Source organism: Eleutherodactylus coqui, chromosome 1, assembly GCF_035609145.1.
Source record: "Eleutherodactylus coqui strain aEleCoq1 chromosome 1, aEleCoq1.hap1, whole genome shotgun sequence".
NCBI classification, from domain to species: domain Eukaryota; kingdom Metazoa; phylum Chordata; class Amphibia; order Anura; family Eleutherodactylidae; genus Eleutherodactylus; species Eleutherodactylus coqui.
In genome coordinates, this window is record NC_089837.1 from 128,927,511 (window position 1) to 128,950,810 (window position 23,300).

The following is a 23,300-nucleotide window of genomic DNA, read 5'->3' on the forward strand; positions in this document are numbered from 1 at the left end:
TCGCTGTATAGATTCTCACATTTTTCAAGTTTACCTCTTTGTGTACATTTTGAGCCGTATGACTGCAACCAATATACATTTCCTGTATATTTTTTTCAAAAGGCAGAAAGTAAGACCAAATGCCTACAGCCACTTTCACATCTGCGCTCGACCCTCCGGTTGGAGGTTCCATCACAAATCCGGCACAAACTACCAGAAGAAAAAAAACGCTGCATGCAGCAGTTTTTCATCTGGCAAAATGCCAGACAGCTGAGCGGAAACCAAACTGACCCAATTATAGTCAATGGGGTCCGTTCGGCTCCATCAAAAGACGGATCAGTTTGTCCAGGGGATTCCCCTTTCCTGCTCCCATAACAGAAAACAGAACCCCCAACACAGATGTGAAAGCAGCTTAACTGGATGATTCTACATGTCTTAATATATTAAATAAATTGTATCTTTTAGGATAAGTTACTTGGTGAAGAGTTCCCTGCAAATTGATGCCTTCTAAAAAGTTATTTTTTGAGTATTAGATTGTGGTTTGGTCATTCACTTGAGCAACTGAACTGCACCAATTATATTTTGCCTGGGTATTGGTGTACCTTGATGCCACCGGAAGCTAGGAGGAACGCCCTTGCCACCCCCCCAGCTCCTGATAGGGTGAAGTCTGGAAGGTCCTCGCAGTGCAGTGTGCATACATGTTTCCCAGCGCTGCAGCCTTACCTTTCGGGTTACTATTGTAACCCTCAGCCTTACATTATTACCTGTAAATGGTGTAATGTTAGGGGTGTAACATCGCAGACTTGCATGTCATAATGTAAGGCTAACTACTATAGTAACCCAGAGGGTAAGGCTGCAGTGCTGGGAAACATGTATGCACACGCTGCACTGTGTGTGTTCTCTGTGCTGCCTGGCATTTTAGCCAAGCGTGAGAGGTACGTGGCCGCTCACCTCTTAGTTCCGCCTGCACCCTCTGTCCCCGCCTCAGTGTTCTGTTCCGGACCTCCGCTGTCACCGCCGTTGCGCTGCTGGCAACACTGCTCCGTCACGGCCGCTCCAGGGAAACCACTCTCACTTCGGTATGGCCTCCCTGCTGCCGAAGTTTTGGGGGTTGGTGCTTGTGGGCCACTGCCGCCGGTGAAGGAACTCTGCTCTGGGTCTGCGTGGCAGCAGCGGCCACTGTATACCTTTTTGTATGTATGTTGAGTGGGCTTGCAGGACTTGATGCTGAACACCCTTTGCGGCCAATCAGCATCTTGACACCACCAGGAATTCCTGGTGGCGTCAAGATATACTAGTACCTTGTGCCTGACTGCTGTAAAGGAACAATACTGCCCATGCAGCACTTCTGGCTTTGGTCCTTGGTTTAATTCATCCTAGAAAAATAAGGCAGCTTTACTAATCCCGTCTTATTGTTAGACACTGTAAATTTAGGCCAGCAGGCAGCAGATGTAACTGGGTAATTCCATGTGAAGTTGTACTTTTCCTGACATCTGTTGTAGGGGCTCAACTAGTACACCAGTACCTGTAATAATGGACCTCGCTAGGTAGCTGAAACCGTTAATAGATCAGCGTTAATGAGTGCTACACTATAATAGGAATAGTGCTGCAGGAGAACAGCTCTGGCTTATATCATGGGGAAAGAAGTTACAACCTGGACATTACTGTACCCACACCTGATACATTTCTGTAATATCTCAGCAAATGTACTTGTACTTCCATGCACTGGTTGTGTTTGTCACACCGGATTTACCCAACAACTTTATCACATTGACTTATGTTAGATGATACATCTAGTACATCTTCAGACACTTTTCTCTAACATTATACCACCTATTGGTTGGCATAGTTTGTGACAAGGTTTTGGTGCATTTCCTATTTAAGCCACGTCCTCTAAGTGAGCTGCAGGGGATTATTATTTTTGGTGCATTTGTTAAATAAATGGGTCTTAAAGGAGATGTCCCGCGCCGAAACGGGTTTTTTTTTTTTTAAACCCCCCCCCCGTTCGGCGCGAGACAACCCCGATGCAGGGGTTAAAAAAACCACCCGCACAGCGCTTACCTGAATCCCGGCGGTCCGGCGTCTTCATACTCACCTGCTGAAGATGGCCGCCGGGATCCTCCGTCTTCATGGACCGCAGGGCTTCTGTGCGGTCCATTGCCGATTCCAGCCTCCTGATTGGCTGGAATCGGCACGTGACGGGGCGGAGCTACACGGAGCTACACGGAGCCCCATAGAGAAGAGGAGAAGACCCGGACTGCGCAAGCGCGGCTAATTTGGCCATCGGAGGGCGAAAATTAGTCGGCACCATGGAGACGAGGACGCTAGCAACGGAGCAGGTAAGTATAAAACTTTTTATAACTTCTGTATGGCTCATAATTAATGCACAATGTACATTACAAAGTGCATTATTATGGCCATACAGAAGTGTATAGACCCACTTGCTGCCTCGGGACATCTCCTTTAAATTTGATGGAAATATAATTGCAATCACATTGTGGTAGCTGAGATTTGGATATGAAAGGGATAATGCAAGTAAGATGGTGAGTGTTGCATGCCTGACTTAGGGCAGGAGATGAGACAGCAGTTGTAGGGTTAAAGAGTTACTGCGTCCGTGTAATACTGAAGTGAAATGTAACCATCAGTCTGTCTTTAGATAACTAAAGCTGCCTGCCCACGGGTGTTGCGATATCCCGAAGCGGATCTCCGCCGCCCAGGAGCAGGAGCCAGCTGTGAGCCTATCTGACAGATAGGCTCGCCACGGAGAATCGTGGTAATTCGCAGCATGACGCGATTTGCCGCCCGCGATTTGCGTTCCCTGCGGCTGGATTATCGCAGCGGGGAATGCAATGAAAATACGCCTGTGGACAGGCAGCCTAAGGAATGTCTTTGTGTGGATTGTATAAGGCCTCATGGACGGATCGGATTCTGCATGCAGGAGCCTGTGGCTGAGGACACTGTGGGACTACTACTTACCCATCCGGGTCTTCTCTTTTCTTCACATGCACAATGGAGTTTTGTTTTTTAAACTCCTACTTTCCCGTGGATCGGACGGTTTCCATTGACTTCCATCCGCAGTGAAATGGAGCATGCTCTTCTTTTTTTTTTTTTTTTATTTGTTTAAAAGGTCCGCAAATCAAATCTGCATTCCCCCCCCCCCCCCCCCCCCCCACTTTCGGATGTTTATGGGCGGCTTGATTTGCAGATCTTTAACGCGGGTGAGCCGCATGGATTCCACAAATCAGATCCGCCCATGGACACTGGACCTAAGATAGTATGTTTCCTTTAGTCTACAGTCCAGACTTGGGAAATTATTCCACTGGGCTCACATGTATCTATACATATTAAAGACGCTATGATTTCTGAAGATGCTGCCTCGGTGTCTTTGAATCCTACAGCTACATGAGTAAACCTTCCCCCAATATCTACATGAAGCTTGTATGTTCTCCCTGTGTGTGCATGGATATCCTTCCAAAAAGCCAAGGCCTACTTACTTAGTGCCCTTTAACACTGGTCGATAAATTGTTCAGATTCTCGCGTCCAGCTGGAATCTGAGTGACTATTGCCCAGTTTTATATATGCATAAACTGAACGAGAAGCGAACGAACTCTCATTCATCGTTCAGTCAGTGCATGAATTTACACCGAACAATGGATGGGTTGTGCAAACAGGCAGTTGTTCATCTATGAATGGAGTGAATGAAGATGGGTGGGCTGGAACAAGCCCCGTCTCGCTCTGTCTCCATTCACTAGCCATGCTCATTCCTGAGCACAGGAGTGATGATCTCTGGGACAACCCATCAGGCATCTGCACCCAGCAGTCCCATGTAAACGGGCCCTTACTATCAAATTGGTCCTTATCTGAGATCTGGAGAATTTGGATTGTGAGCCTCCTTTGAGATCGCACTACTGTCAATGGTAAATGTATCAATATGTTGCTTATAAGCAAACCTAAAGCAACCTTACTGATTCCAGGTCTTTTTTTTAATGATCTGTTTGGTTGTGTTTTCATTTGCATTACCTTGTATCCACTATTGTACTTTTCAGTGTCATCACTCTTATTTTCTTTATAATGCTCGTTACTTTAGTTTTCGGTTCCTTATTTCGGTAGCGGAGTAGAAATGACTTCTAAACCGTTTATTATGTCTGGTCATTTGGATATGGTCACTCATGAAAGTACTGCTGTTTTCCTAGGGATCCCTTCACTGCCCACCAAGAACATGTGAGACAGATGATGAGAAGTTTCTCTGATCCCTTTGGCCGGGATCCCTTCTTCAGTATCACAGATGGCAGATCTCATGGCCGGAGAGGGCAGCAAAGTTCCCAGGTGGCTCTGAGAGAAGATCACAGGGTAAGCAGCTCACACTCCTGTCATCAGTTGAGATTTTATAGTCGGATTCATTTCAAAGCACTGATTGTTAGCTTAGGTCCGGGTACAGTAATGCCAGCCTGTAATTGCCCAGGTTTTAACGTCTCTTTCCCCATGATATAAGCCACAGCTGTTCTCCTGCAGTACTATTCCTATTATAGTGTAGCACTCATTAACACTGATCTATTAACAGTTTCGGCTACCTAGCGAGGTCCAGAATTACACTTACAGGCACTGGTGTACTAGTTTAGGACTGTTGAGCCCCTACGACAGATGTCAGTTCCTATACCGCTCAGTGTGTAGCTGATAAAAGCAAGCCTGGCATTCTTCCATCACCTATATATAGAATGTCTATTCCGTTCTCTGAATCCAGCCCTCTGCTTCACTTCTTCGTAAAACAGCCAGCATACAAGACCATGCAGTAAGCAGCACGTTAGTCATTGAGACAGCACTATATGAAACCCATGGAACACTACATGCACTGACAATAAAGACACCACGGGGGTCGCTGGAGTTCTGCCAAACTCGCACACTGTAATCTGAACTTTCTGAACTTCGACATCAGCAGCTCAATAAATGAGATTTAAAGAAAGCAGTCATCTGCAGGTCAGAAGAAGGCGCTTCCAAGTATATTCCTTTCATGGGGCCCTAAATCCGAGTTTGTATACACGAAACCATCTTTTTTTGTTTGTTTTGTTTTCCGAAGTGCATTTAGCCCTTATTTTTCCAGTTACTTAATGTTACTAAGAAAAATGAAGAACTAAGATTCTGGAAGAAAAAACTAAAATATTTTATGTACAGAAGTCTATTGCGGCTCAGTAGAGTAATGGCCGTACTTACTGAAATCATTCCAGGACTACTAGTGTATGTGATCCTCATACCATGTCCAACAGTGCTCATTATATATAATATATACACTGATGTGCCACATCTTGCGACAGGAGCCAATATGTAGGATTGTCTTTAGCCCACAAACTGTAGCAACTCAACATGACGTGGATTCCACAAATGGACAGAAGACGTCTGGAAGGATGTTGACTTGTGCCATCTGTATAGCCACCCAAAGCTGGTATTTGTAGGTGCAGGATCTCAAGTATGAATGGATCTCCCCACCACATCCCTTAAATGCTCCATTTGGCTCATGTTGGATCAACATGCAGGCCACAACATTCTTAGGAACTCTCCAGAATGCTGCTTGAACCAATTCTGGACAACTTGATTCCAATGGCACACTGCAATACCCTGCTGGAATATCCCATCATCGTGGGGGTGCATAAAATCCATGAAGGGCTTCAAATGGTCAACAGGCAGTGAAATGTAGCAGGTATTGGTCAATGACCTGCTTAGGTGGACCAGTAGACCCAACCCATGCCATGAGTACACTCCTCACACTAGTATAGAACTACCACCAGCCTGTACAGTGTCTTGTTGACAACTGGGGTCCATGGCTTCATGGGGACTGTGCCATACCTGAACCTTACCACCAGCCTGAAATAATGGGTATCGTGACTCATTGTGCCATGCCACAAGTTGCTAGTCTTCTAGGGTCTAGTTGGCAATTTCACGAGCTCAAGGTGCTGTGTCCCGTCTTGTAGTGTTAACAGAAGCACTCTTGTGGTGTCTGCTGCCATATCCCATGGAGGCTAAATCCGTTTACATACTGCAGTCCCATTACACTTGGCACGTCCATGTATATTATAATGTATGCATCTTGTATATGCAAAGAGCATTTAAATTGTAAGGGTCTATAGCAGCCTCAACTCCCCATCAATAGGACAATGCATTATATCCCGTAAACGTCTTCATGTCTGATGGACTGGCACATCACTGATTGTATATTATTCATATACAACACCGTTATTCACACCACTCTACAACCAGGAACATATTACATTGAGAAACCAGAACATGGTGGTTTTTGTAAAAGTTATGTTATAGGAAAAGTTCTCATCACAACTGCTACTTTTCTTTCAGGCCTCAAGTCTGTGTCACATGCCTAGTGCTCCCTTTTCTAGTATGGTCAGTAACCTGGGACTGATTTCTGCATTGTGCTGCTGTTTGGAGCATGATGATTTTCTCTAACACCGGGTGTGGATTTGCAGTGCTATATACTAATATTTTTTTTTCATCAGAAGCTCACAGGGAATTCTGTTATAAGTAAATGAACCTCATTGTATAGTGCATTACAAGTTGTAAAGAGGCCTGCAGTAGACGGGCGCATAACGCATCTATTGTAATGTACATGACATGGGTTACATATAATAAGGGTATTTCTTGTACAGGAATATGCTATCCCTAAGATATAGAAATCACTGTATGATCAGTGGGAATACATCCTCTGGGACCCCCCTGATGCTGAGATGGACTCTGAAGGGCTTGTTTTTCCGCAGTTGGTGGGGGTCCCAGATATTGGGTCTCCATTGATCATAAAGTGATTGCATATTCTAGTGTTATGTGAATACTCTAGTGAGCTGAAAGAACCAATGAGACGTGTCTGAAGCTGTTCATTTTTCTCTGGTTTCAGACATGAGTACATAAAATAATCGTCATGATTTACCCAAATTTTTAAGGGTATATTCATATATAGGGTTCTCCCTTTGCAGTAAATGACCGCAGTGGAGATATGTTACAGGGCTGCGACTGGATTGATTAAAATCCTTTTCACGCAGTGAGGTCATGTTTGTGGTTTTTCTATCGAACCAGTTCGATCTGTGTTTAATTGCTTTTGTTAAAGAATAAAAGCCGAAAAATTGATGCAAAATCATGTAGATTTAACACATTGTTTTCATTGAAATCTGTGTTCTCTACATGGATGAATTCTGATGCAGTTTCCAAAAACAGCCGCCTCGTCATAAGCAAATTTGTCGTATAACACATGGTGTCCATGTTTAATGCATTCCACCACATGCACCTCAGGGATCCTAAAACTGTAAATGAGACACCCAGTGCTGCGGTGTGGCAGAAAATGGAACTTGCTGTTATGTCATAAAAAAACTTTGTGTACCTGTCTCTTGTAGTTTTTGTAATCCCCAAATCAGCTCCTTCTTTTTGAATACCTTTTTTGAGATTAATATATCATATATTGTACTTCCTCAGATATTTCCTATTATTGCCTGATGAAAGCTCACGATAACATCATGTATTTTTGTTACCATTAAAAGGTATCATATCTACAGGATTACTTAGGTTGGTACGGTGTTAGCCAGTAGAGCAAAATGTGATTATTCCCAGCAAGAGAAACCAAGTGGTTATTTGGTGTGGTAACGGGAGGATTATATTTATTCCTCAACTGATCACCAAGGTGCCCATAAATGACCGTCTATCCATCTATATACCAATTACTGTAGATATTTAAAAACCATGAAATCTGGAATGTAACCCTAGAAGTCTCACTTACTATGTTAATTAAGGAAAATTCTCACAACCCTATTTTCTCATTGGTATCAGGTGTCTCTCCAGTGCTGCCCATCATAGATCAGTTATATATGTCTTATCTGACAGTCAGACTCGCTGTTTATTAAATACTAGGTATCCCTCTCATTTACCCAATGACCCTCAAGTGTCAGCATTTCCTTATAGATCAGCTTCCATATATGACTTGCATGCAAGGTGAAGCTGTTTCAGGACTTAGTTTTAGGCGACCGATCTACCAACCATGTAATATTCATGGCGGCTACTAGACAGACCCACAAATAGTGCCCTTTTGTGGGGAAACGAGGATGCAACAGGTTCAGATCCAGGCTTGGCCGAAGAGTCTCTCAGCTTTAGAGCTAGTTTGACGAGATCTGACAGGAGAATATTTGCATTTTAATTTTTAAAATCCAAGATGTCTTAAAAACTTTTAAAATGTTGTTATAAAACGAACCCTTTGTGCACTGGTTCTGCCTATAAGGAGTTGATGATGCCCGACATCAATACAGTGAGTGCAGCTGGCTCCATTCTCCAGGCTGTGTATAGTGGTGAAGTCTATGCAGATCAGTACTTGTAGAAACATTTTTTTCTAGGTATGTTTAGCAATACAGAAAAATGTACACGCTCATCCACCACCAAGACAGCATTAAATCCTTGTTAATCTTGGGAGGGGTGCTACCGCAGCCTCGCTGGTTTCGAGGTAGCTGACATGACTCCAAAAAAGCTTCTTTTTTTTCCCTCTAGGAATACACCCACGTATAATAAAATCTTAATTTCAAATATCGATTAACCGTTAAAGGGGTTTTGCCAACACTTAAAATTGTTTCAACACCACTCTGTCCTTCCTGGTTGATGCTGACCAGGACCTGTGACTGCTGCAGCCAATCGCTGACCACAGCAGTGCCCTGCTCTGGCCACTGGTTGGCTATAAAAGGTCGCTGTAGTCACATGTCCTGGTCAGTGGCACACAGGAAGGGCAGAGCGGCTGTGAAGCTATTTAAGTAGTTAGAAGCATCTGGTTTTGAACCAAACCTGCAACTATATATTTTTAATGTATTTTTGAAATAAGATTTTTTTTTTCTCCTTGAGAAAATCTTTTGGAGTTAAAGGGGGTTTTCCAATAGACAAATGTGTGTTGGTGGCAGTGGGAGGTGAAATGTATATTAAATACATACTCTTCTATCTGCTCTCCCACCTTCACTCTGGTAATACCAGGTAGTAAGTGTCCAATTTCCTTGTAGTTCCATTACAGGGCTAATAAAGCGCCCACTGAAATCAATGACCTTTATGTATAATGCAGGATATAACAGGTCCTCCAGAACAAGAGATGCTCTTTGTAGCTGCTCACCAGAGGTGAGGCCCCTGAATATTCGACCACATCTATTCTCTCAGCAGTCTCTAAGTATGTCAGCACATATAGTATGTGTCCTATAAGCTACAGTGCACCCATGAGATCTGGCTTCATACTGTTTATACCACATGCGGACCTGCCCATCCATATGATTCAGCAGGAAACGGGACTCCTCACTCCAGTCCAAGGTCCATTGACATCTTTGCTGGACCAGTGTTAGGTGATGTGGGCGAAAATGTGAGGTAATCAGGAGCAGCTTTGTTGGTCTTCTGTTATTGAACTTCAGTTGACGCAAGGTACACCACATGGTCATTGTGGGAATTTGTCTAACTTCCATGCTGTAGTACTGCTGGGTCAGTTGGTTCACTGTGGCACATTGTTGCTTAGATACCAGATGTGCTACCTGATACTTGATCCTAGGGTCAACCACATATGGCCTGCCGCTGTGTCCTCTTTAGTCGGATGTCTGTCTGTGGTTCAACCAATCTTGGTACAGTCTTGGGAACCATCAACTAGTGCAACTGGTTCAGAAATACTAGTACCGCAGCTCCGGACACCAACAATGTGCCCAATGTGTAAGTTGCTACATTTGCCACCTTATGTGCAGAGGCGTGGTCAGTATGGTAGCAGATTGTGGTTTGCTCCTCATGTGGCACCACGTTACTGATCACGAGGTGTCATGCGCCAACTATTCCTAATGCATTGTGATTGTTCAGTGTTTATAGGGAAGTGTATTTGACTTTTACTAATGCCTGCATTTCTAAGTTAACAGCAATATTACTTTATTCATGTTATGGCATACCTGTTTTACCCACTATATTCCGCTTTTTAGGGTGCGTTTACACATTGCATAAACGCAGCAGAATCGCAGGTTAGGGTTACAGTACAGTTACAGCAGAAAATCGGCAGTGTCTTTTTTTAACAGGATTTTCTTTAATCCCATTCACTTGAATAGTAAATGTTTCTGCTGCGGTTTTTCCCACAGTGTTTCCGCAACATGTGAACGCACCCTTAGGGTGCATTCACACGAACGTATATCGGCTTGGTTTTCACGCTGAGCCGATATACGTTCTCCTCGTGTGCAGGGGGGGGGGGGGGGGGGATGGAAGAGCCAGGGGCAGGAACTGAGGCTCCCGCCCCCTCTCTGCCTCCTCTCTGCCCCTCTGCACTATTTGCAATGAGAGGAGGCGTGGCGGGGGCGTGGCTAAGGTCTGCAAATTAGCCCCGTCCCGCCTCTCCCCATTGCAAATAGTGCAGAGGGGCGGAGAGGAGGCAGAGAGGGGGCGGGAGCTCAGTTCCTGCTCCTGGCTCTTCCATTCCCCCCCCCCCCCCCTGCACACGAGGACAACGTATATCGGCTCGGCGTGAAAACCGAGCCGATATACGTTCGTGTGAATGCACCCTTAGGCTTATTTACAATAGGCTGCTAGATATGCTTATAGTAGGTAGCCATTATTGTTACCTTGCTCAACTTGGTATTTTCTTATGTGCCATTTGTAGGTCCCCGATTTGAAGGATGGGTTTCACTCCATTGACAATATGATGGCAAATATGAGGAACAGAATGATAGACCTACACAACCACTTTGTAAGTATTATTATTAGATGATTAATAGGTCCGTAGAATATTATTGATGATCCTTGAATGTTCATTTTTAATTATTAAAGTACCTTGGGATATTTCTTGCTTGTCCCTGCCTCATTTGCTATCTTGGCAATACTCAAATGGTAGCCTTGGCACTACATGTAACCATCTAATACTTTGTTAGGTGACGTCAAGTCAGAAGTAATGGCGTTCTAATATTTTCTCCGACACCGTAAAACCTAATGTTATATTAAAGGGCATATGCTCCACAGATACAACCTATCACTGGCAGTGTAACTTTCTACAAGTGTCCATTCTCACCTCAGAGCGTCATAATGTGTTTTTTTTGTTTGTTTTTTTTGCAAAGCGTAGAAATGGGGTGGTGAGCATTAATCAGACCCTCCTTTCCTGGGTTGGGGGTAGTCTCACAGCATTTTGACTTTTGCACTAGTTTTCTCTCCTCTGTATGCTCCTGCACATCCAGTGGCTTGGTGCAGATTATGCTTTCAAAATTGGTCCTTGTAGAAAATCCAGTCTGGCAGTCGCTGACATAATCGGTGCATGTGTCTTGTACCTTTTTTAATCACACACTCCTCATAAAATGAGTTTACTGAGTTATTGCAAGTGGAAACTGACAATTACAGTGCACGCTGCCCTAAATCCAGAATAATGTCTGGCCTGTTGCTAGAAGAATGTCTTTACTAGTAAGGTATGTAGGTTAACCAACAATGAGGAGCCTCCCATAGATTACATAATATTAGGCAATGTCAATTATCTCAATTGCACGCACAGCCAGTTTGCAAATTGTAAAGAGAAACTAAAGCTAAAAATAAGGAAATACTAGCAACACTAGTAAGGAGTATTTTACTACTTAAAGCGCCCCTTCGAGTCGGAGGGTCATTTTAGGGGAGAAAGGGGTTAACATTACCCAGATTCCCTTATTTATTGTCATATAGCTGCCAGTTCCTGAGCCATGATCTGGTGATCTAAGATGATTGTGCTGCTTCTTAAGGCCCATTTAGAGACAATTATCGATCAAAAGAGGGCTTTTGAGCCAATTTTGAGCGATAATCGTTACGTGTAAATGTGCCCTCCTTTCACTTTTCTGCTGAACGATGGACCTCAGTTCTGCATTAAATCCATCGTTCGGCAGAAGAGCTGATAAGCAGGACCACATGCTGTGTTCTGCCCGGCACTGCTGATTACAGCTGGTTACATTGTCTTAGCTGTCAGCCCTGCAGCAGAACAAAGGGAATTTACTCAGAGAGCAGTGGGTGGTCTGTTCCCTGAATATAGCTCCCACACTACTAATTGGTACTAATATGCATTAGTACCAAGTAGTAGTTAACGCAAAATGATCACTCAAAAGCCATCTGTAAATGCACCTTTTAGACTACCTGATGCACACTGCATGGGTAATCAGCTACTTATGGTGCCTTCTGATTGGTCCGTGCTGGCCAATTACAGCAGTGTGTACTACTGAAAGTCAACAGGTATTATAACCCCATCCCCCCCCCCCCCCCCCCCCTTTGGTCCTGGGACAAAATTTTGTCCCAGGACTTGAAGGGTCACTTTAAAGGGTTGTCCCATCAGAACAACCCTTGTCCATATGCTCTGTTATGTCATATGTAGGCCATGAGGGGAACGAGTCCTTAGCCTGTAAACCCTCCCATCTGTGTGCAAGAACTGAGAACTGCTCTGGTGGATCTGAGACACCCATGCATTACATGGACGGCCAAGCATTTCAATGGACAGCATGTAATGCTCAATTTCCTCTGTAGTTTCTGCTGCTCTTCACAAGACAACCCATTTTTTAATTTGTAGGTTTCTTTATTAATCAATTAGAAACTTTATTTTCCACCAATTTTAAGGGCATTCTATTTGATTAGACTTTAGTTAGTTTATAACTATGCTGCAAAATTTGCATTTCCAGCTTATTCTTAGTTGGAGTCCTACGAGGTGAACCTAAAATAAAGCAAGCAGAGGCAGTTCTAGAGGAAGCGCCTTTCATATCAGATTGGTGTCTGGGTTTTCTGTTACAAAGTGATGGTAGTGCAGGTCATATGGGTATATGTGATCCTGTTATGATACGCTTTCCACCCCTGCACAATGGCTGCCAAGAAGATGTCCTCTGTGCCCTGACAATCTTCATTCACTGTTCCTGCTGGCGATTAATAGAAGCTTTTCAAGCCTTTTGGAATTCTCTGTGTATGCCAAGCAAAGATCTGCTTAGCCTTTCCAAGAAAATGCCTCCTTTATACCTAGCCTTGATTTAATGCATCATTTCTATATCATCGTTCCAGCTATATATAACCTTCCGTTTCACATCCACCCTATTGTATCCGTCTACCATGTTTGGTCATGGTGGAAGGCTCCACAGACTTGCTTATGTGTAGGCTGTATCAGCCAAGTCTATATATGAGTGATTCATACGTTACTGTAGTAATATTATCTCCCCTCTGATGCTACATCTCCAGTGTTACACAAATTCTAATCTTCACTCGCACATGAGACACTCTACCCTCGGATCAGAGCTATAATCGTGCCATCGGCTCGCAATCTCACATTTACTCTTCCAAATACATAGCAGAGCCGGAGAATGTCAGCCTGAACCTTATGCTAGGACAGCAAAAGTCATCCTCTTGACTATATCCTGTGTATCAAGCAAGCTGCAGCATGTTGTGTGTTATGTACACTGATTATGAATAATAATAGTGATGATCTGTTCTCTGGCTTCTACTCTCTACTGTCTCTAAATGAAGTTTGATCAGCGGATAATAAAATGTTCTGCAACATTCTAATATAGTTGTTTTTTTTTTTTGCTTCACTGTTCTCAAGACCTCTGCTTGTTGTCAACAAATTCAAATATCCTTGCTTGCATATAGTCTAAAATCAGGAGAACCCCTAACAATAGGCAATAATAGGGCATATGGAATTTATAAGCAATGAAGCCAAGATCCTCCTCTATTAATAAAACTCAGTATTCACTATATACAGTTGCACTCAAAATTATTCAACCGCCCCCCCCACATTGCAAATTATATTTATTTGCCAAATGTACAAACTTTTAGCTGTTTGCAAATATGCATTCTCAAAATTATTCAACCCCATGAATAGAATCCCTCATAAGAGCATGCATTTGCAAATTGGTTATTTCAAGCACACCTGATGCAACTAATCAAAAGCTTCATTAGTTACACTAGGTTTGCTTGAAATAAAACACCTCAAATGCCTGGATAGGTTAGGAATTTGATTGCATGTTAAAACTGTCTAAATTAAGACAGTGGTCAGAAAAGTTAAGAGATCATTGCCTCACAGAGACAAGGAAAAAGATTTAACAAGATGGCAAAGGCATTCAATGTTCCTAGAGGTACAGATTGAAGCATAGTTTGCAAGTTCAAAGCTAAAAGAACACCGGTTACATGACAGAAAGAAGAAACCATCACCAACTGCCACCAGATTCCTGAGGACTCAGGTGGTCAAGAACCCTCGAGTGACTGCAGTGATAATGTAGTATTTCATTTGCCTAAAAGTCTTTTGCAAGATCAAAAAGTGCGGCCTCCTGTCTCTATTTAGAAAAGAGTATACACCTTTAAATATATTTCAGCTCACTATTCTAATAGGGTTGCTAAACCAATTGGATATGATCCTAACATTTCTAGTCACTGACAGCAAGCAGAGATACTTGAAAACTATGAGAAATTGAAACACAAGAGTATTAGATGCTGAACTATTTGTTATACAATAAATAAACTTTAAATAAAACTGGAAAACCTATTGTTAATGAGGTAGGACTCTCGCTAATAATAATCAAATCCTGGATATGCAGCAGATTACTGGGTGATTTCCATCACAGAAAGCTGGTCTGTCAGATGCAGAATATGCCTTTGCCTGCAATAAAGACTCCCACACTGTGGACTGTATTGGGGAGAGTGCGCTGTGTGGAGATTTACACTGGTTCCCCACAGCATGTACGACCAGAACTGTTTCAGGGCATTGGTGAAAATGATGGAAAGAGTCATAAATGGGACGTGCGCCAAAGCTTGCAACTCTTTTCAGCAAGTAAACCGTTTTAAAGCCCTTGATAACGTCTCCCTATATGATCATGCTCTCCCTATATGCCGTTAGGCTGTATTCACATAAGTGCAGTTTTACCAGACAAAAAAACCCACATCAATAAAACCACATGCATTTTTGATGCATTTGTAGGTTTTTTTTGTTTTTTTTTATTGCAAACGTGACAAAACTGCTTGGGGTTGTGTCAGTGCAGGTTTCAATGTTTTTTTTTTTTTTTTTTTTTACTGCATCCAAAGCACCCCATGCCAATACAGCCTAAAGATGTATTACTGCTTTATGCTCCCTGCACATGGGTGGAAATTCTGCAGCGGGATTTCCCGCAGAATTTTTGCTGGTGCCTGCTGCCATAGGATTGCATAAGAAAACGCAATCCTAGGCAGGCGGCCACGATTTGTCCACGTAAAAAAGCATGCAGAAAACAAATCGCGGCATGTTCTATTTCTGTCCGGGTCTTGCAGAGGCCTGCACAGAAATGTCAGTAGTGCTGGGCCGGCTCCGCTCTGTGCCAGCAGCCGGCACATTACAGAGGCGGAGCCGCGGGAGCAGGTGAGACCCACACTGGTCTCTGCAGGGATGCGGGTAGGATCCCGCTGCGAGAATTCCCACAGCGGGATGCGGGTAGGATCCCGCTGCGAGAATTCCCACAGCGGGATGCGGGTAGGATCCCGCTGCGAGAATTCCCACAGCGGGATGCGGGTAGGATCCCGCTGCGAGAATTCCCGCAGCGGGATCCGACCCGGCCGTCTGCAGGCAGCCATAACCTCTGTTTGTGCTTCATCTATAGGGGAGATTTAGTAACAGCTTTGTTCCAATTTTCTGACTGAAAAGATCTACCACATCTCTGACTAGTTCTGTTTTTTTTCAACATTCTTTGTTGAAGCACCATTGGACCGGAGGATGTATTAAAGTGGCTATACCAGAATTATCCTGTATCCACAGGGTAGGGGTTAACTTCAAAGTTCTTGTCCCACAATTAACTCTTTTTAATTTCTCTGCTGGATCAGGCAAAACAACAATTTTTTAAATTGGAATCCTTGGGGGAAAAAAATCTGCCATGTTTGTTGTGGCGCCCCCTGGAGTTCATTTGATTATTTTCTTCGAAAATCCACCACATTCATCCAGTGCTAGTGGTCACATATGGTTTGTACTTCAGTTCCACTGGCCTTGGGCCCACGTTCCGCTATGCATATTAAATGGATCTCTATGCATTACACTGATTTGTAAACCAGAGTTGCAAATGGCGCTGTCCTCTACTAGTCGTCTTCCTCTCTATTGCGGCTTGGGATTTTTATTATATTGGTCATATCTGGTCTTCTGTTTGCACCATTTTTGAGTATACATGTTTTATCCTGCTTTCTGTAGGAAGGATTGGCAGACAGACCCGACGTTCACTCATTTAAGTCCTCCTCGGTAATGACCTATTCCAAAACTGGAGATGAACCTCCTAAGATTTTCCATGCAACAAGTCAAACCCGTAAAGCTCCTGGTGGCGTGAGTATTATATTAGTTTTATGTCTATAACTCTTTTGTTTTTAGCATTTTCACACCACTTTATTTTGTAGCAGCTACTTCCAAGAAACACTCTGGTTACATTAAGCCACATAGCGGTATGACTGAACTCTGAACTTGAGAAAATGTAGTATGGTGTATAATCTGCTCTAATGGATAGCATGGAGTAATTCTACATTCGCTGCTTCAGTGACTAATTTAACATTGGCCTTTCACTGGCTCCTTTGCAGCTGCTCTACCCAATGCCACTAAGAAATATGAATTTGAACCCTAAAGCCGAGCACATGTCTCCTTCTAGACGGAAGTAGAAAATAGCAGTCTGTCAAAGAAGTGTTCGCTCTAATAACATTATACGGGGCTTCTGACCGGTCGGTGACATGCTGCAGTGACCGGTGGTGGTTTGATGAAGAGAGTGTTATGGCCGGGTTATTAGTCTGTGTGTGACGGGGAGCGCCGAAGGCCGTACAGTTTATATTTAGGGGAGGTCAAGAGTGATACATCTCTGACTAAATATATCCGCCACTACGTATCAGCATTCCACAAAAATCATAAACCTATCAGATGGCATGAGATACAGCGTAGAATATGGAAAGCCAACTCCAGTTGTGTTTAGCCACACACTGCAGAATACATGACAGATGAGACCACCTGCCAGAGATGGGAACGTACAGGGAAGAAGCTAAAACCTAGACTTCACACCCGTAGCGTAAATAATTTCATGTGCAGCACTTGCCTCCAACGTTCTTCTCTATAGCGTTTCCCCCATAGGGCAATATAAATCTAATTACCCTCCGTTCCGAAAATCTGTCAGCATGATACGCTGGCGCCTCCTAGAAGCCTGTAGTTATCATGCGGCACAGATGAGGCTAGCTTTAGTGGTGTGTGCACCTCACTGAAGGTTGGCAACATTGAACTTAAAGGGGTTGTCTCACGGCAACAAGTGGGGGTATACACTTATGTATGGCCATATTAATGCACTTTGTAATGTACATTGTGCATTAATTATGAGCCATACAGAAGTTATTCACTTACCTGCTCCGTTGCTAGCGTCCCCGTCTCCATGGCTCCGTCTAATTTCGCTGTCTTCTGGCGTTTTTAGACGCGCTTTGCGCTTTGCGGTCTTCTGCCTGGTGAATGGGGCTGCTCGTGCCGGAGAGCTGGTCATCGTAGCTCCACCCCGTCACATGTGCCGATTCCAGCCAATCAGGAGGCTGGAATCAGCAATGGACCGCACAGAGCCCATGGTGCACCATGGGAGAAGACCCACGGTGCATCGTGGGTGAAGATCCTGGCGGCCATCTTGGTGAAGGAAGAAGAAGGAAGAAGGAAGACGTCGCAGAGCGGGGATTTGGGTAAGTAATATATAATTATATATTTTTTTAACACATCCCTTGGGTTTGTCCTGCGCCGAACGGGGGGCCTATGGAAAAAAAACAACCCCAGTTTCGGCGCGAGACAACCCCTTTAATGTTCTGAAAACTCAGAACTTGCAAGCCAAAAATCTGCCACTTGGTGAGCAAACCTATGGTAAGATGGCTGCTTTGGACCTACATTCCTTAGTTGCTTAAACAGTGTCAAAATAATAAACTATCTGGCAGTGTTCTTTGGGCACAACATGGTGCACTGTGGGAAGTTTGGAAATAAAACGTTTTGCACTTGGTGCCAACCAACCTTAAGTCGGCGCTGGGCACAAGAGACACAAAAGACACAAGTTGCCCAGTGCTTCTTTGTCAGTAGTTTTATGGTGATCGGACGAGTAATCCGTTACTCAAAAAGACCGATGCTCGATTGAGCATCAGCCTTAAACAAGCGTGCTCACTCATCCTTAGTTATTATGTATTATCGGGGTATGCCATATGGAAAAAGTAGTCCCCATCCAGACAGTTTTAGTGTCCTGTTACTCACTGCAGCTTTAAAGGGGTTGTTCAACCATTACATATATTCCTTATATAGCTAATACAAATGAACAATATTTGCCATTTACATACTGCTTAAAAACAGATATTTTACCTACATAGTATGGCGCCAACTGGTGTTCACATCCGTGTGCGCATCCATCTAATCAGCCGAGTGCAGGTGGATACCCATGCTTTTTTTCACTCGCACCATAGCCAGTTCTAAGCCTAGTGATCGATGCATAGGAAATCCTCTGACTACTGCAGAGCAGTCATTAGAAAAGGCTTTCTGTCTGCTTATCAGGGAAGCATCAGAGATTCTGCAGTACATGTCTCATTCTATTGGGGAAGTAAGAAGACAATAAATTATCGGCTGCCAGAAGGAGTAGGAAACTGATTTAGAGCACCAAGAATTAGCAGTAGAACTAAGAGGGAGACATAGAAACAAAAATGATGAGAAACACTGGAAATTTCTTTAAAACAACTTTTGACCATATTTAAAGACTTTTGATAGAAAATATGTGGGTAATCTTATTAAAAGGAACTTGCCACTAGATTTCACCTTTCTAAACCATTTCTAGCACGATTATCAATTGTGAAGAAAGCCTTCAAAATGTTACTGCCCATTACCACTTCATAACTGTAAAAAAACAAAAACAGTTGTTTTTTTTAAAACTCCTGCACTGTATTCTACTTGTGTAATCTGACAAGTTATTGATGTGTAAGTGTGCATATTCATTACTAAAAGCTTCTACAACTAAGTAGTAGTATTGTACTATCAAACGTAACCAAAGCTGCCGTTCACATGCAGATAAAAGAAACCAAGAAAGCTGTCAAGGACTCTGAAAGCGGAATGGAAACACTTGCTGTTGGACATCACATCAAAGACCGTGCCCATATTGTTCAGCAGATGAAGAACAAGAAGACAGGAGACCAAGAACTCAACCAAGAATTTTTAAATATGGATGAATGTGAGTCCTAACCCACCAGGTTTTTCTAGATCTGTTTCACCCCTGGCAATTAGGACAGTCTTTACATTTATGACTAAAGGCCCATTTAGACACAACGATTATCACTCAAAAGATGTCTTTTGAGCGATAATCGTTGTCATTTAAGCGCAAGATGATCGCTCAAATGTTGAGCGATCACCTTGCGCTCCCAGCAGAGGATGCAGAGGACCAGCGGGGTGTCTCTGCTTGTCTTGTGCATCCAGCTGTTTTCTGCACGGAGCGCCCGGATGTTCTACAGCTAAGCGCTACGAACGAGGTAAGGAGAACCCAGCTGGATAGCTGCGTTCTTAATACCCAGCCTGTCATCAGAGAGCAGAATACAGCTGAAACAATAGTGGAAAAATATAATTTTCAAGAATATCAAACATGCCATACATGAAAGTTGCACATCTACATGTATTGTGTAAACTATTTAGTGGGCAAAACAATGGAAACTGCAATTCAATATTTCCAAATGTACAATAATGCACTTGAGGAGGACGACTTCGCTGATTATTGTATCAGCTGTTCTGTGTTATCCAGGACTTCAGCAGAGAAGGATTTAAGGGTTCTGATTTCTGAAAGATTTAAAATGAGTTCACAGTTCAGTAAAGCAGCAAAGAAAGCGAGTAAGATGCTTGGCTGCCTATGAAGAGGTATTACCAGTAGAAAGAGGGAGATTGTGATCCCGCTGTATAGAGCTCTGGTGAGATCATATCTGGGATATTTAATTGTTTTCCATTTAGAGACCTCCTCTACAGAAAGGCCTGATAACGAGCCCAAATATGGGCTTCAACAATGGGGGAAGGTCTCAAGAACAACACTTTTCAGGAAAATCTTAAAGATACTCTGTCACTATCTTTTTGCACCTCTCTGTGAGGGTGGCATAAGGTAATAGTCACACTGTTTATGGTGATATATTTGCTGTGTGGGTCTGTGCAGTAGTTTTGGAGAAGCATATTCATAGAGGACTACTTAAAGTAGTCCTGAATATTCACGACTGAAGCCTAGCTACACCCAACCTGCCCTTCAGCCAAAGCTTGACAATTCTCTGCCTATTACTGTGCATATAGAGAGAGCTGTCACTCATTGTCTGGAGGGTGAGGTGGGTGTGGTCAACCTATAGCTCATGAATATGCAGGACTAGTCTTGTGTCTGGCTACTACTAATAAAATGCAGGTTTCTCCCAAACTACTGCAAAGATGCATAGAGCAGACACATCACTGTGACAGAAACTACCTTATGGTATTCTCAGTCAGGGCTGCTAAAAGATGCTGACTGATTTCCTTTACTTTACCTATTACACGGGGGCAATGATCGCCCAAATTGTCACTGGAAGTAGTGAATTCAGGCTATAACCATCTCGTGTACACATGGCTGCCGACAGCACTGAGTGAGGAAACGGTCACTTGTTTTGGTTATTAACAGAACTAAATACCAAGCAACTGTTGGACCGTGTAAACGGGAGCCGCTCAATGTTTGAGTAACTCCTGTTTACTGTGAATGGCGGCGGGCAGCCAAACAATACCAACCCGTTCCACTTCCATTCACTTGAATGACTATCACTCCTGTACAAAGCACAGTAACAATAGTTGGTCGGTAGCCCTTTGGATGGCTGTTGGATACTTATCCACTTGACAGTTGTCCTGTGTAAAGGGACCTTTGCAGAACTGAATCTACATAACCAGGAGGAAAGAAGGGAAAGGGAGACTTGATCAAAACCCTTAAAGGTGTTATTAGGAAGCTAAACACTAGAACACAGAGGCTGAGATGAGTTAGGGGAAAATCAGAAGCAAAGTCAGGAAATAGTATTTTCCGGAATGAGTAGTAGATGACTTTCCAATCACATCTGCTGGAAGCTTGTTCAAAGCATCAGTAAGGGAATTAAAACACCTCTATCCTAAAGAAATAATAGAAGGGCAGACTAGATGTGGGCTTTCTGACATCAATCTTATATATTTTTATGTTTATCTAATCTATAATCATAACTGTTAGTTATATATATATATATATATATATATATATATATATATCTCTATTACTATTACTTACTATCACTATTACACTTATAAAGCCCTGTAAAATAAGTTGGCGCTATACAAATAAAGATTATTATTATTATTACTAATGCTTCTTATTAATATGTGTATACAGGCTTTACTGAAAACACGATCTGTGAACTTCAAAAATCTTGAGCTCATTATTGGCTTTTCTAGCCAGAATTTGAGAGCCACACCACTGGCTAGAAAAGCTTTTGCAAGGAAAGTGCGTCACGATCTCTACGTATAACTATATTTTCTTGGATTGCAGCCGATGCACCTTCATTTGACTATGAATGGGAAGGAGCTATTTCCAAGTTCAAACCATTTGAGAAAAAGTTTTCCATAGAAGCTCCTAAACACCAAAGAGCTCAGTATTCCACCAAAATAGGACCCCCAGATGTGCCTAGAAGGTGAGTCTTTGATGATTTACACAATTTCTACCTGTTTCTCATTTCCTCATAGAATACTATGTACATAATGTGGTGTTGTATACATCAGCTGATCTCAATTTCTGGGAACTTACATTTTTTTTGTTTTCCAAAGTTGTTCAATAGAAAAATTAAGGAAAAATTCACTTCATTTCTGGCCTATGTACCTTCTATATCCAATAGATGCTTAAAGGGATCTTGTCACTATCTATAAGCATTATAAAGTAAGTTCTGATATGGACGTTCTGATGCTCATAGGAAAGGTTCAAAAAGTCTGGGAATGTAGTTTTATACCCACCTGGCTGCTGTGGGATAATGGAAGTCTTCAACATGCATCCACAGCGGATTTGAGTAGATACAGCGCTTCCCCTGTGATGTAGAACTGGCATCACCTGACCAGTGGTGCTGTGCTCACTAGAGGCTGCCTGGTATGGGGGAAAGCTTGCACTGATAAAACTAAGACTTGGGAGGTTTGAGGTGCACTGTATCTACCGAAATCCTCTGCAGACACTGATAGTAGGGATTTTGCCACTCTACACCACCACAATGGATCTAAAACCAATCCACCAGCATGTGTGCAAGTCAACGGGTAAAGAGAATGGAGGCTGAGGAAAGGTATCCTGGTGTCCCTATCCTAGGAAACGTCATCTGAGAGTGAGAGCTTAATGGAGAGAAGAGTCCGCCCTGCAGTGATCCAAGTGCTGAATCAAGTGAGTGTCTGTGTATTGATCCTACTCACATCCTCCTTCGGAGTGTTTACCTTTTAGGAGCGCTACCGTATGGATAACATGGACTGTAGGACTGGTGTCATACTGTGTCTCCTCCCTGACCTCACATTCTTTGTTTTTCCTGCACTGGTGTGTGTAACATTGTACTCTGACAAGCTTCCAGTAAAGTTTTCCTGCCCCTGTCCGTTCCCAGGGATTGAGGTACTAAAATTAATTGTATATGTGGACTTCCTTCATTTCTCCGCCGAGGATCATACCGGTGTGTAAGGAACAGTGGCGTCACATGTGACAAGTCTACAGTCCACCACACATATCCAGGTAATCGCTGTCTGAGCGTTGCCTGGAAGAGGCCTAGCAGTACTTGGGTTGAGGTTGCGTGCATCTCTGGGGAGGAGTCTGGTAAGAGCCACTGTGACAAATGCCAACTCTACCCTCCCAGTGTCTAGGTAGCCACTGGGACGCTGCAGATGGATGGCCTTGTAGGTCTCCTCACACACCTAGGTGCTGTTCATAAGGACAAATAATACTCTCACTCTATAGACTTCACAATTCATTGTGCTACATCTACTCACAGTCACACCATCAATAAACAGTGACCCAGCCCAATTGGCAGCCATAATACTGCCTCTACCATGTGACACTACGAAGAAAGGGAGTGGGGGGCTCCTGATCCAAAGCATAGCACATCATCTGTTCTCTTCCCATCATTCTCGTTCATTTTCACTGAATCTATCAAAAGCATCTTCCAGAACTGGGCAGCTTTTAAATACGTTTTCTAGCAAATTTTATCTGGCCTTTGTATCTTTGAGCGTTACCGTTGGTTTGCATGTTGAGATAAACCCACTGGATTTACATTCATGAAGGAGCTATTGACAGTAGACTCTGACAATCATCTGCTCACCTCCTTGAGCCTTGCTAGATAAATAAAGTATTATTTTA

The 23,300-nt window shown here is 43.2% G+C and overlaps 1 protein-coding gene across 2 annotated transcripts in view; it reads left to right on the top strand.

The window, feature by feature from the left end:
* The window catches only part of MLF1 (myeloid leukemia factor 1), a 45,548-nt gene that overhangs the window by 17,723 nt on the left and 4,525 nt on the right, over positions 1-23,300 (top strand). Inside the window, exons 2-7 of one of the 2 annotated variants that reach the window (XM_066600369.1) lie at positions 4,173-4,329; positions 6,322-6,366; positions 10,610-10,696; positions 16,133-16,261; positions 18,986-19,145; positions 21,474-21,615. In XM_066600369.1, the coding sequence (XP_066456466.1) occupies positions 4,173-4,329; positions 6,322-6,366; positions 10,610-10,696; positions 16,133-16,261; positions 18,986-19,145; positions 21,474-21,615 (720 nt within the window). The remainder of the gene's footprint in view (positions 1-4,172; positions 4,330-6,321; positions 6,367-10,609; positions 10,697-16,132; positions 16,262-18,985; positions 19,146-21,473; positions 21,616-23,300) is intronic. The other variant, XM_066600376.1, reaches the window with a different exon arrangement.